Consider the following 12,254-nt stretch of genomic DNA (forward strand, 5'->3'; position numbering starts at 1 on the left):
TTACAGTAAAATTCTTCAGTTTGGAGGGGCAGGGAAAAAAAACAGGTACAAGTCCAGCTGGGCAGCAGCTCGAGATGCAGAATGAAGACATTGTTCTCTCCAGCTGGCGGCCACAGTGCTGGAAGACTCGGTGTCGTAATTCCTGAGTCTGCTGGGCAGTCAGCATGAAGTCTCCTTCTCTGGGATCTTCTCTAGGGGAATTTTTTATATTTCTTGAAATTACTGCTGTAAATCTCTAAGTCTGAACTACCCTCACCACTTATCTGATCTTTTAAAGGAAACAAGGGGGAAAAAATTTAAAAATAAAGGAAGCAAAGGGCTCTTTTGTTCATCATCTCTCTCCTTGGTTGTATCTCCTGATGTCACACCTAGATGCTTGGGCACAGTGCTTGTCCTCTGGTACCCCACCCCCATGCCAGGGAGTACCACCTCCTATGTGATGTGGGAGTTCCCTGCTTATATGGAAATGACGTGTTTGGGGAGGCTCTCTAGCTAACATCACAGTGAACCAGGCCATCTGCTTTTAAATTCTGGCTCTGCCATTTAATTGCTGTGTGATCTTGGGCTTAGAAAGGTTAATTAATTTGTCTAAGTCTCAGGAACAGGGTAAAATGAATACCTACTCATAGCACTATTGTGAGAATTAAATGAGATCCATTTAAAATACTCTGTCACTCCTAAGTACTATGTAAGCATGGGGTCAACGTGAGCTATTTTTATTGTTTTGCTAGACTGTTAGAAAGGTTTGGGACTGTGTGTGTCTTCACTTTTGTACCCCAAGCATCTAGCACAGTGTCTGGCTCATTGCTTGTAATAATTTCTTTGTCACTTGAACTATGCAGCACAAATAGAGGTGCTGAAAAAAGGGAAAAAAAAAAGAATTAGAGATGCTGATGCTTGAATATTTAAACCAACAGCAAAAGAAGCCTTCAGTCATTCAAATTCATTAAAACCCATTTATTTTCACAATTGTCGATGATCTATGTAGAAAGCATCTTATTAAATTATAATTCACTGTGAAATCTTTGTGCAAGTTGAGTAGATCAGAAAGAATATGATTATGTAAAAGACTTAACGGAGTATGTGTGCATATGTTTAAAGAAACTAACACTGTATGTCAACTGTACTTCAGTAATTAAAAAAGAAACTAACACTTTAAAAGTCATTCTTCTGAAAAAGCGGTTGCAAAGTTCTCTTTGTAAAAGCCATGTAGGTAAATTTTTAAACTTGTTTTTAGGATGATTTTGGAATACACTGTAAATTACTCTGAATTCGTTGTGAAGAAACCCACATTTTATAATTACATTAAAAATGTAATCGTGACTAATAAGTACTATATCTGACTGATTGATACTTGAGATGACATGGACAGAGTCTTCCAAACAACCTATATGGGTCTATTGCTTTGATGGTATACTTTCTGCTACCCCATCATTTTGTGGAAGAGGATACATCATTCACCTTCCGATAAAATAAATGAGTTTCATACTGGTAAGTGTGCAGTAAACAGATCCTACCTATTAACTTCTGGCCCTTGCTGTCATTCCGTGCTTGCTTTTACAGTAAAAAAGAACAGTAACCTAGCTACACAGGAGTGTTTTGTTCCTCCTTTAGCCATGTGCACTGCATATGCCAGGGCCTTGAAGATGGAAAAAAAAAAAAAAAAAAAGAATTGGAGTTTGTGCAGGACTGCTAGCTTTTGCTAATTTCTTACTTAACAATACTTTGATCTGTGTGTCTGGAAAAAGGGGGAAACATTTTAGACACAGTACAGCACTATTAAAAGCCACATGAAAAAGTTCTTTGTTGCTTTAGTGTCTCTGCATGCATATGGACAGCTTCCTTGCTTTATAAAGTTCATGTACTGAGCGTTTTTGCACAGGAACCTTAAAAAATAGTATTACCTGGTATACTGAATGCAAGGTTGGAGTATATTTTTTTTTTTAAGATTTTTATTTATTCATTTGACAGACAGAGATCAGGCAGAGAGAGGAGGAAGCAGGTTCCCCGCTGAGCAGAGAGACAAGGTTGGAGTATATTAAAATTAACAGAAGGATGGGGCGCCTGGGTGGCTCAGTGGGTTAAGCCACTGCCTTCGGCTCAGGTTATGATCTCAGGGTCCTGGGATCGAGTCCCGCATTGGGCTCTCTGCTCAACGGAGAGCCTGTTTCCCTCTCTGTCTCACTCTGCTTGCCTCTCCATCTACTTGTGATCTCTCTCTGTCAAATTAAAAAAAAAAAAAAAAATTAACAGAAGGAAGAAAACAAACCAGCTCATTAGCTAGTACGTGAATGGTCTTTTCCAAAGTTCATGATCAAGTGAAAAATTTCTCTCTTAGGAACAGAAGGAATATTTCAAAGTTTAATAAGACAGAAAATACTTATATTTCAGCCTCATTATGATTACAAAATGCCATTCCATGGTGCTTGGGGTTTGCGAGCAGAAAGTCTTTGGCCGAGAGCATGCTGTCATGAGGCTGTCACAGCTCTGCCGGGACAGCCTGTGACCTTGCCAGGTGTTGAGGGGTCTCGGCCTGGCCAGTCGGCTCTGCTGGGCCAGCCTGAGCAAAAGTTGCCCACTTCTCTTTATGATCTTGCACTCTTTTGTGATCTTTCCTTGTAATCAGAGGAGAGCGGTAAAAGACAAGATGTATCGAGAACCAGTGATTATGCCTCTGGCGTTGTATACATCGTTGAGACTTCTTGACAAGCCTGTGAGAGAAGTATTGCTGTCTGGTTTTGCAGAGGAGGTAACAGGCCAGGAGCATTGGATTTGCCCCTCGTGTCCTGAGTCAGTTAGAAAGCGGAAAGCCAGGATTCAGACTGCGTTCTGAGCCTGTGACGTCGGTTCTGCTCTTACTCTGGACGAGATCGTGTCAGGCGGAAAGGTTAAGGGTCTATATTGAATACCCATGACTGTGTGGTGTTACACTTACTCCTGTGTGATGGATTTGATCACGACTTTCAGCTTCAGTGGAAAACAGTTCAGTCCATTAGGGGCGTATGTAAAAAAGGGCATTCCCCGAAGTGATCAGGAGATAGGAAAAGAATTCTCTGGACTATCGAAAAATCTAAGATAAGATCTGAACCAAATAGCATTTTTAAATCATTGAACTCTTCATTTTTTTCCCCCTATAAAACTAGGATAGGAAAGAAGACAAACCATATAGGAAGTAGCCAGTGTAAAGGTTTTATTTAATTTTGTATTATGATCCTTGCCTGTAGCCTCATTTCATTTGCACAAGCTCTTCTGTGTGTATTAGAGGGGAGAGGTGCTTCCTCTGTCATGTCCCATTTTTGTGTCCTTGACTCGAGGGGATGAATCCCTGTCTCTAGAGGCTGTTGCCTCCGACTCTTTTCTGCGCAATTAAACTGTAGAAAAGTGTTAGTGCCGTTTGCTACATGCCAAGGAGAATTCTCTCTTAATTGGCCTTCTGCTGTAGGGCCATACTTCCAAATATGTCACCTACTAATAAGGAGAATAATAATAATTGCCATATATTAGGAGAAGGTGTATGTCAAGGATTCTGCTTGATAATTTAGAAACTTTGTTAGTAATTCTCACCGAACTTAAGAGATAGCATTATTGGGGCGCCTGGGTGGCTCAGTCAGTTGGGCGTCCAACTCTTGGGTTTGGCTCAGGTCGCCATCTCAGGGTCATGGGATCGAGCCCTGCATCCAGCTCCATGCTCAACAGAGAGTCTGCTGGGGATTCTCTCTCTCCCCTCCACTCTCCCTCTCCTCCTCTCCCTTCCTGCCACTTGTGTTTTCTCTCTAAAATAAGTAAATAAATCTTTATGAAGAAAAAAAGAGCATTATTTTCTCCTTTATATGGTTAGGGAAACTGAGGACACCCATTTAGTAAACAGAATGAGGATTCAGACCCAGGTTGTCGGACTCCAAGACTGTTCCTTACTAGATTAATTCGTATCCTCCACTCTTCACTGCCGCATAAGCTCAAGAATCTTTCCTCAAGGGGCGCCTGGGTGGCTCAGTGGGTTAAAGCCTCTGCCTTCGGCTCAGGTCATGATCTCAGGGTCCTGGGATCGAGCCCCGCATCGGGCTCTCTGCTCAGCAGGGAGCCTGCTTCCTCCTCTCTCTCTGCCTGCCTCTCTGCCTACTTGTGATCTCTGTCAGGTAAATAAATTAGGAAAAAAAAAAAGAATCTTTCCTCAAGTCCCGTAGGGGCTCCAAAAGGCAAATCTGAAACCAGAGCTTTTTGCATTTTATCAATGTAGTTTCATTTTTGGAAAAATTCCAGTTTTCTATATGCCTTTCAAGTGTACAGATGTCTATTTGTGATGACAGGATTTGTAGGCACATCAGAGAAGTAGTGAAGAAATCTAGAAAACGAATTCTTTGGTTATATTGAGGCCTTTTCCAGTGCAAGTGGATTCTGGTATTTCTATCTCTATTTTTTCCATCTATGTTCTATAAATTTCTAGCCCGTTATGCCAGTAGAAATGTTATACACGTTTTCTAATGTAAGACTATACATTATTGACATGTACTATATACTCTGATGCCTCAAAAAATATTGTGTAGTGATTTAACTTTCACAGATTACGTTCACATTCAGTTGTCATAACAACCTGGTAAGGTTGAGAGGCTAGGCACTACTGTGCCATTTAACGCCTTGCAAACTGAAGCTTTGCTCATGTGGCTAATAAGTGAGAGAACAGACGCATAAACTAGGAACAGACAATTCACCAAAAAAATATGTAAAGATGGCCCTCAGGCATATTTGAAAATGTTCACACTCATAATTAGAGAAATGCAAATTAAGACAATGCCCAGATATCATTTCTCACCTATCAGAATGACAAAAACTTTTAAATAGGATAACATGCTTTAAAAGCTGAGACTGTGAGAAAGGCAGTGCCTTCATACATTGCTGGGGGGGAAGCAGATTGGTAGAATCCTTCAGGAGGGAAGCACCAAGAATCTGCCTGTCCTTTGACCCAGCAAGTCCACTTCGAGTGATTGATGCCAAGGGTACACCTCCAGCAATACTTATGTAGACGTACACGTGTACACGTGGATTCGTACACTTCCATATGTTTTATAGGTCTGTCTGCTATGAGCTCCTAGAAGGAATGGCATTCCCATACTAATGAGCACAAATGGCACTCCGATCATGGTTTGTAAACACTTACGCCTCAAGAAAAGGAGTCAAGGCTCCTTGGAGAAAGTAGTTGATGTCAGGGCTAGAGGAGGGAAAACACAAGCTGAGCATGGAACATCTTGTGGCAGAAAGTAAGGAAGTGCTCAAAAAAGGATGAAAACTTGTTAGAAGAACATAAGAGCCAACCTCAAGTTGCTCCTAATTGCCAACTGGAACATTTTGACTGATAAAATAGGTCCTAATGGTATTGGGTTTTTAGACCTTGTGATAAAATAAATACCCATGGATCCATACCGATATAAAATACAAATAAATGGGAAGGAAGGGAAGGCTCTTCTTTACAGAATGGCAATTAATAAATGTAGACAGAGGGGCACCTGGATGGCTTAGTGGGTTAAAGCCTCTGCCTTCGGCTCAGGTCATGATCCCAGGGTCCTGGGATCGAGTCCCACATTAGGCTCTCTGCGCAGCGGGAGACCTGCTTCCTCCTCTCTCTCTGCCTGCCTCTCTGCCTACTTGTGATCTCTCTCTCTCTGTCAAATAAATAAATCTTTAAAAAAGTAAATGTAGACAGAAAGATGGTAATGGAAAATCATTGTTAGATAAATACTGTATAATAATTGTTGCAAACGAGATCCATTGGTGGATGCTAAAATTAATATGCAAGATCTTGAGGAGGAACCAGGATATTTACATAGCCTTGGCGCTGTAGTAATCTGAAGGCTTGACCTTGGGGCCAGGTGGTGGGGCGCTGCTTCCAAGATGGCCCCATTTCCTCTTCAGAGGTCTGCGGGGGGGCCCTCATGACCAGCAAGTTGTCTTCTTCCAGAATGAGTGATCCAAGGCAGAGAGTAAAGAGGAAGCCACAATGCCTTCTGTGGCTTATTGTCTGAAATCACACACCATTTCTGCCTATTCTGTTTGTTAGATACTGTTAAGCCACCACACTGGGGAGGAGCATTTCTAGCCAGTAGCCCAAAAATTATATTTTCTCCCTGAGAGTTGCCACTTCCCCTTTTGATGCCCCCCAGCACTCCCAGCTTTGGTTCCTCTTTCTGTGTCTTGCTCCAGTGCTAGGCCTGGGTGGATTATCAGGATCACTGTGATAGGACAAGCAGTGGGAAGGAGGAAGCTATATGGCCCCTTCCCTACCTGCTTCCACAAGGATCCCTTCCTCACCTCAGTCTTCTGTCACCCACCCCCCCTTTCTGGAACTGATTGTCCAGAACCCATCTGTGAACCCATAAGACTTTCTACAGGCCTCCCTAGAGCAGTGATTTGTATCGTTTTTCCTGCCTGTCTCCATCTATATGATACTGTATTCATACCTCTATCCTTAAAGTCTTACTTAATGGGTACATGGGTTTCCTTTTGAAATGTAAATACATTTAAGAACCTCCTAATTCAGCTATCTGGGCCTCTCTCTTTCCCAAACTGCAGGTCTGGGGGTAAGGAGTGGGGGGAGGGGGCGTGGAAGAGCTGTCCTTCAGCCTATTGCCTATTGGCACAAGCAAAACTCCAGAAAATTTTTCAAAGATAGTGTTCTTGCTTCAGGGAGTAGAGGGTTTAGGAAGGCTGCTGAGGACTCTGATCTATGGCAGTGAAGACAAAGACCACCCCCACCCCCCGCCCAGCATTCTTGGGCACACGGAAGGCAGGAAGGAATGACTTCAATGCTTGGAAGTGTCTCTGCTGCTTATGTTGGCCAGAGATCACCTTCCGTACTCTGTGCTTGTCTCTTCACCAAGTCCCTCCTTCCAGCCATTGCTCCCTCATTGTCCAGCTGCTGCTGGAAAACATCTGGCATCTCTTTCTGGCACACCTGTTCCTGTTGCACAACCTTCTCTCTGGACCCTCTCTCTTACCTCTTCCCATTCCTGGTACGTACTGTTAAATAACAAAAAGTCAGCTGAGTACATTTGAAGATCTCATTGGCTTTATGAGGTGATAATGGGACAGCCTCCCACCTGGCAGGTCTGAAGGAGCTCCCGTCAAGCTGCAGGAAAGGAAAAGTTTCTATAGGCAGAGAGGGAGCAGTCAAAAGAAAACTATCAGGAGAGCATGCATTGTTTTAGACAAGGTTGCCCTGCTGAGGGGAATGGATCGGGTCTAGGCAGTAAATTTCCTAGTGCTCACAGGGAAAGTCCATGTTGACTGGTTAAAGGTTACATTCCTGGGGGAGGTTGAAACTGCAATTAGGTTAGGTATCAAGGCCTGGTTTGGTGACATGGCCTAGCATAAGCGACTCCATTCTGGACCAGTGGTTTTCTTTGTAACAATACTCTTTCCAGTGCTTGTTCACTGGCCTGCAAGTGTTGTCCACCTCATCTTCACCCTTCACTCGGGGACTGGCATTTAGGGTTCCCTTTGCTTCTTCCTCCCCCTATAGCCTAGGGCAGTTTTTCCATTCTGACATTGGCCTTACTCTAGAGACTTCAGCCCAGCCAGGGTCTGCTCCCCAACCCTCCCTCACCTCTGCTTCCCCCTCTCTGCCCAGGGAAGGTGAGACACAGTAGGTGATACAGGGATAGAACTAAGGCGGGCTAATCTGACTGCCAACTTTGTTCATATCACTTTTTTTTTTCCATTGGAGGAAAATGAAACTGAATGCAGACCTACAACCACCATTATTCTTAAATTACAATTATTTGTAAAAGGCCACAGAATTTTTAGGCGGGAAGGAAATCTAATCATAATCTCTTCCTAGTTATCTCATTTCACAGTTCAGGTGGGCTCAAGGTCCAGGTGGGCTAAGTCATTTTTCTACAGTAACGTTTTCTGATGCAGAATCTAACATTCCAGGTGACATAGTTTCACACTCAGAGTTCGGTTAAATCTATAATAACTTGTCCTCCAGAACAGAAATTTTGATTTTTCCTAATATCATAGATTACATTTTACATTTCACATTATACTGGTACATATTTCTAGGAATTATAGTTCTTTTCTTTCTAATCCAGATCTAGGTCGATCTCGAGAACTACAGTACGTGTACGTGGATAACAACATTCACCTGAAAGGCTTGCCATCCTATCTGTACAATAAAGTCATCGGGTGCAGTGGGTAAGGCTGATTTCATGTTTTATGCTTTCGCTAAACTCTTGCCATATTCATTTCAATTTCATTGTTTGGTCCTGATGTAACTTAGAAATAGGTGAACCATTTTGGATCACCCTGTTCAATTCTGTCTTTGACCTTACTATGTCAAACCAAATACCGTTAGAAGCTAAGAATATTGGACAAGCAATTTATAGTATTATATGTCGAGGACAGTTAGTGAGCAAGTTGTTGATTATTTTCCAATCAAAAATGAATCCATGTGTACCGTTATATAAGCTCCATAGTCTCAGTTACTGAAACTGGAGGAATCAGCGTGAACTTAAAAGCTTTCCTTTCTCGCCCTCCACTACAGTGACAGTTCTACTGTAGGAAGAGCCCTAGTATCTAGAACTTGACCGTTTCAAAATATTTAGAATGCAACATTTGAAATAGTCTCTTAATACGAATCATGATTCTAGCAACCAAAACAGATGTTTCAGTTCAAAGGAAATGATAGACCTTTATTGTCAGAGCAGCAGTAATTTTTCCTTCCCAGACAGGCTTCTAGAAAGGAGGTTTCAGCTTCTCCTTCTATAACGTTGGGACAGAATCACCTTAAAGTGTTTCCCAGAGTGGTGTGAGATTAATATAGGGCAGCTCAACTACCAGAACCTACTTTTAACTGGCCTGCCTTTCCTCACATAAACAGCCAAAGGATACTTGGGATACCTTCAAGGCTACTTAGCCAGCATATGTGACTCTGTCCTTGTGATTCCAGCACCCTGCATCAGCTGGCTCCTACTATATGTAGTTCTGTCAGGAAGAGAGCTGACACTAAGCTTGTGCATGGAGGACAGCCACTCCCCTGTTGGCCTGGCTCCAGGGGACAGGCCCTGAGCAGCGATTCCTCCAGAGAAGCCTTCCTTGGAGTAGTGGCCTTCCCTTAGGAAAAATTATACCATTGTTATCTTGGAAGAGCCTTCGATGATGCTTCGAAGTGCCCATATAAGCTGACGAAATGCAACTTCAGAGACGTATTTCGGAACCTTCTGTGAAGCAGAGATAATAGAACATGCGGTGGGGTTTTTAGCTCAGTGATTTTTCGACAGCTGATTATGTGACAGCTGTGATACTACTCAGTCATTAATCCTAATGAGTTCTTAAAGGATCTGTAATACAGCCCAATTCTTCCAAGTGGAAAATAAAATACCCTCCATCACCAAGATACACGGAATGATGCAAGCGAGCTCCAAGGCTGAAGGCAGTTCTTCCCACATCTAAGCCTTCAGAGACTGCGCTCGAGTCTCCAGCACAATTAAGGAATAGCTTTTACTTACGATAAGGAGCCTTCTACTTTGTCGTATAGATTTGGATGTGATTGACTGCCAGAAAGTTCTATACATGCTCAGAGACATTTTTTCATCCTAGGATTGGTATCTGGTAGCAGAAGTAGTGAATTTTATAATTAATTTTCTTTGAGAAAATAAGTAGGATGAAATATGAAAATTATTAGCTAGTCTGCATTTACTATTATAATTTATTATAGCATCTTCCTTTGGAAGTAGTAATAAGAAAAATAATTATTCAAAGGATAGTATCAAATAATTGGTTTGGTGATATTAGTAGTTTTGGGAATAGAGGCAGCCCCATTTACAAATGAACTGTGATCCAAAAGGCATTTTTAGTCTGTTGGTTTAAGTCAGGATGTACTTCTCTCTAGAAGTAATTTTGGTGGTTATATTCCTGGCCAGTGCATTAAAAGATCATTTAATCCATTTTGCACCCCTGATATTATATGGGAAAACATACTCTGAATTCTTTTTTTTTTTAAGATTTTATTTATTTTTTCAACAGAGAGAGATCACAAGTAGGCAGAGAGATAGACAGAGAGAGAGAGGAGGAAGCAGGCTCCCTGCCAAGCAGAGAGCCTAATGTGGGACTTGATCCCAGGACCCTGAGATCATGACCTGAGCCAAAGGCAGAGGTTTAACCCACTGAGCCACCCAGGCACCCTGTACTCTGAATTCTAATAGATGGTGGCTACCAAAGCCTGCCAACATAATTAAGGGTCCTCCTTCTTTGATCTCCTTTATCTCTCTCATTGAATATATGCAGAGGGACTTCCCTATTCCAACTCAAAGTGGGGCTGCTTTGGGAGAAGGAAGGGCCAGGGGTAGAACAAGGTTCTGAGATAAACCTAATATAAAGAGCAAAAGGGTACATGAGGCCTAGAAAGTACGCTTCTTGATTCTGAGCAAGGATCTTCGTTCACCGAGTTCATTCAGTGAATGTTTATTGAGCAAGTACTCTGGTCACTGTGTTAGATAATGGGCCATATGGTGATGAGCAATTCTAAATACCTGGCCTTGTGGACCATGTAATCTAGCCAGGACTCCAAATAAACAATAAATAATCGATCAAAATTGGTGCTAATTCTCTTTAAGGAGATGATATTTAAACTGAGAACCTAAGGATCAACGTACTTGCTTCTCCACGGCTCTCACATCTTCCTTCTTAGATGTAGGCCTGGAATATAAGAACACACTAGCTTCTGCTGTCTTGTACCATCTCTGAAACAACTACATCTTCTGATGGGGAGTCGAAGAGAATTAGAACAGAACAAAGTAAACAGAGCTTTAGAGGCTGTGGCACAATATGAAACGTCTGCTATATGTACGATTTGCATCTTGGAAGGAAAATGCAGAATCGGATATAGAACTGTAAATATAGCAAATAACAAATGTTGTACAGTTTCAAGAAATCTTAGAAGTCTCACACAATTATCTTGGATATTCATGGAAATAAAGTTAGCACCTCCTTATTATATATTCACTTACTTGTCATATAATTATTGAGCATTAAGTAGCAAGTCAGCACTGTGCTCAGAGTTGTGGAAAAGACAAAGATAACTTAGATGTTTATCGTAATATATAAAAGTAACTGTTAATACAAAAAATAAATAGCCTAAGAGAGGTAGAATGATAGAAATTTAGAGCATGGGACTATCTTTTATGACCTAGCCTTGAAGTTATACACTGTCATTCCTGTTACACCCTGTTGATTACACAGGACAACCCTGTCGATTACACAGGACAACCCTGTCCATTGCAGGAGGAGGCCACTTAAGAAAGGGAGTACTAGGAGGGGAGGATCACGGGCGCCACTTGGAGACAGGCTATCCCAGCTTCCTTGCATCCAAAGTTCTTTGCCAGCTTCATGGAAAAGCATGATTTTTATTTGGTCTGGGTCTTTCTTACTGTTACTAAGGAGTAAAGGTCTTTAGTTCTTCTGTATTTTTCCCAGAAAGAGAAGTCTTTCCTGTTAGAGTTTTAGAAAATGGTAATGGGCACATTTACTTACCTAGGAGAACTTGATGCTAAAAGTGACCCTATGCCAGGGGCGCCTGGGTGGCTCAGTGGGTTAAAGCCTCTGCCTTTGGCTCAGGTCATGATCCCAGGGTTCTGGGATCGAGCCCTGCATCAGGCTCTCTGCACGGCAGGGAGCCTGCTTCCTCCTCTCTCTCTGCCTGCCTCTCTGCCTACTTGTGATCTCTGTCTGTCAAATAAATAAATAAATAATCTTAAAAGAAAAAAAAAGTGACCCTATGCCAGTTGTTTTTTTTGGTTTTCAGATTACATGCAGAAAAGAAAACGGAACCATTGCTTTGCTTTTTCTTATGTAAATAAGCAATTACAGCTGGATTTGGTACAAATTGGTTAAGTGACTTGATTAAATGGTTTGTTAATATAACCACTTAAGGTAACAGAGTTGTTCATATGAGAAATGTATTCTGAGTTCTGAGTTAAACCAGCACTCTAAGAAAATAGCCTTGGGGCACCTGGGTGGCTCAGTTGGTTGAACATTAGACTCTTGGTTTGGCTGAGGTCATGATCTTGGGCTCGGCACTCAGCATAGAATCTGTTCAAGATTCTCTCCTCCCTCTGCTCTCCTCCCCGCCAAATAAATAAATGAAATTTTAAAAATAAAATAAATAAATAGCCTATATATCACAGTCTGTTTTTATGTGGGGGCTGTCCCCCCCCATCTGATAACAAGCAATATTAGATACCTGAACCTGAACCATACCTGTG

General features: G+C 41.9%; 1 protein-coding gene across 3 annotated transcripts in view; it reads left to right on the plus strand.

The window, feature by feature from the left end:
• The window catches only part of LRRC28 (leucine rich repeat containing 28), a 161,257-nt gene that overhangs the window by 107,304 nt on the left and 41,699 nt on the right, over positions 1-12,254 (plus strand). For all 3 annotated transcript variants that reach the window (XM_047736760.1, XM_047736762.1, XM_047736761.1), the window contains one exon: positions 8,085-8,187. In XM_047736760.1, the coding sequence (XP_047592716.1) occupies positions 8,085-8,187 (103 nt within the window). The remainder of the gene's footprint in view (positions 1-8,084; positions 8,188-12,254) is intronic.

The sequence above is a fragment of the Lutra lutra genome, chromosome 7, assembly GCF_902655055.1.
Source record: "Lutra lutra chromosome 7, mLutLut1.2, whole genome shotgun sequence".
Lineage (NCBI taxonomy): Eukaryota > Metazoa > Chordata > Mammalia > Carnivora > Mustelidae > Lutra > Lutra lutra.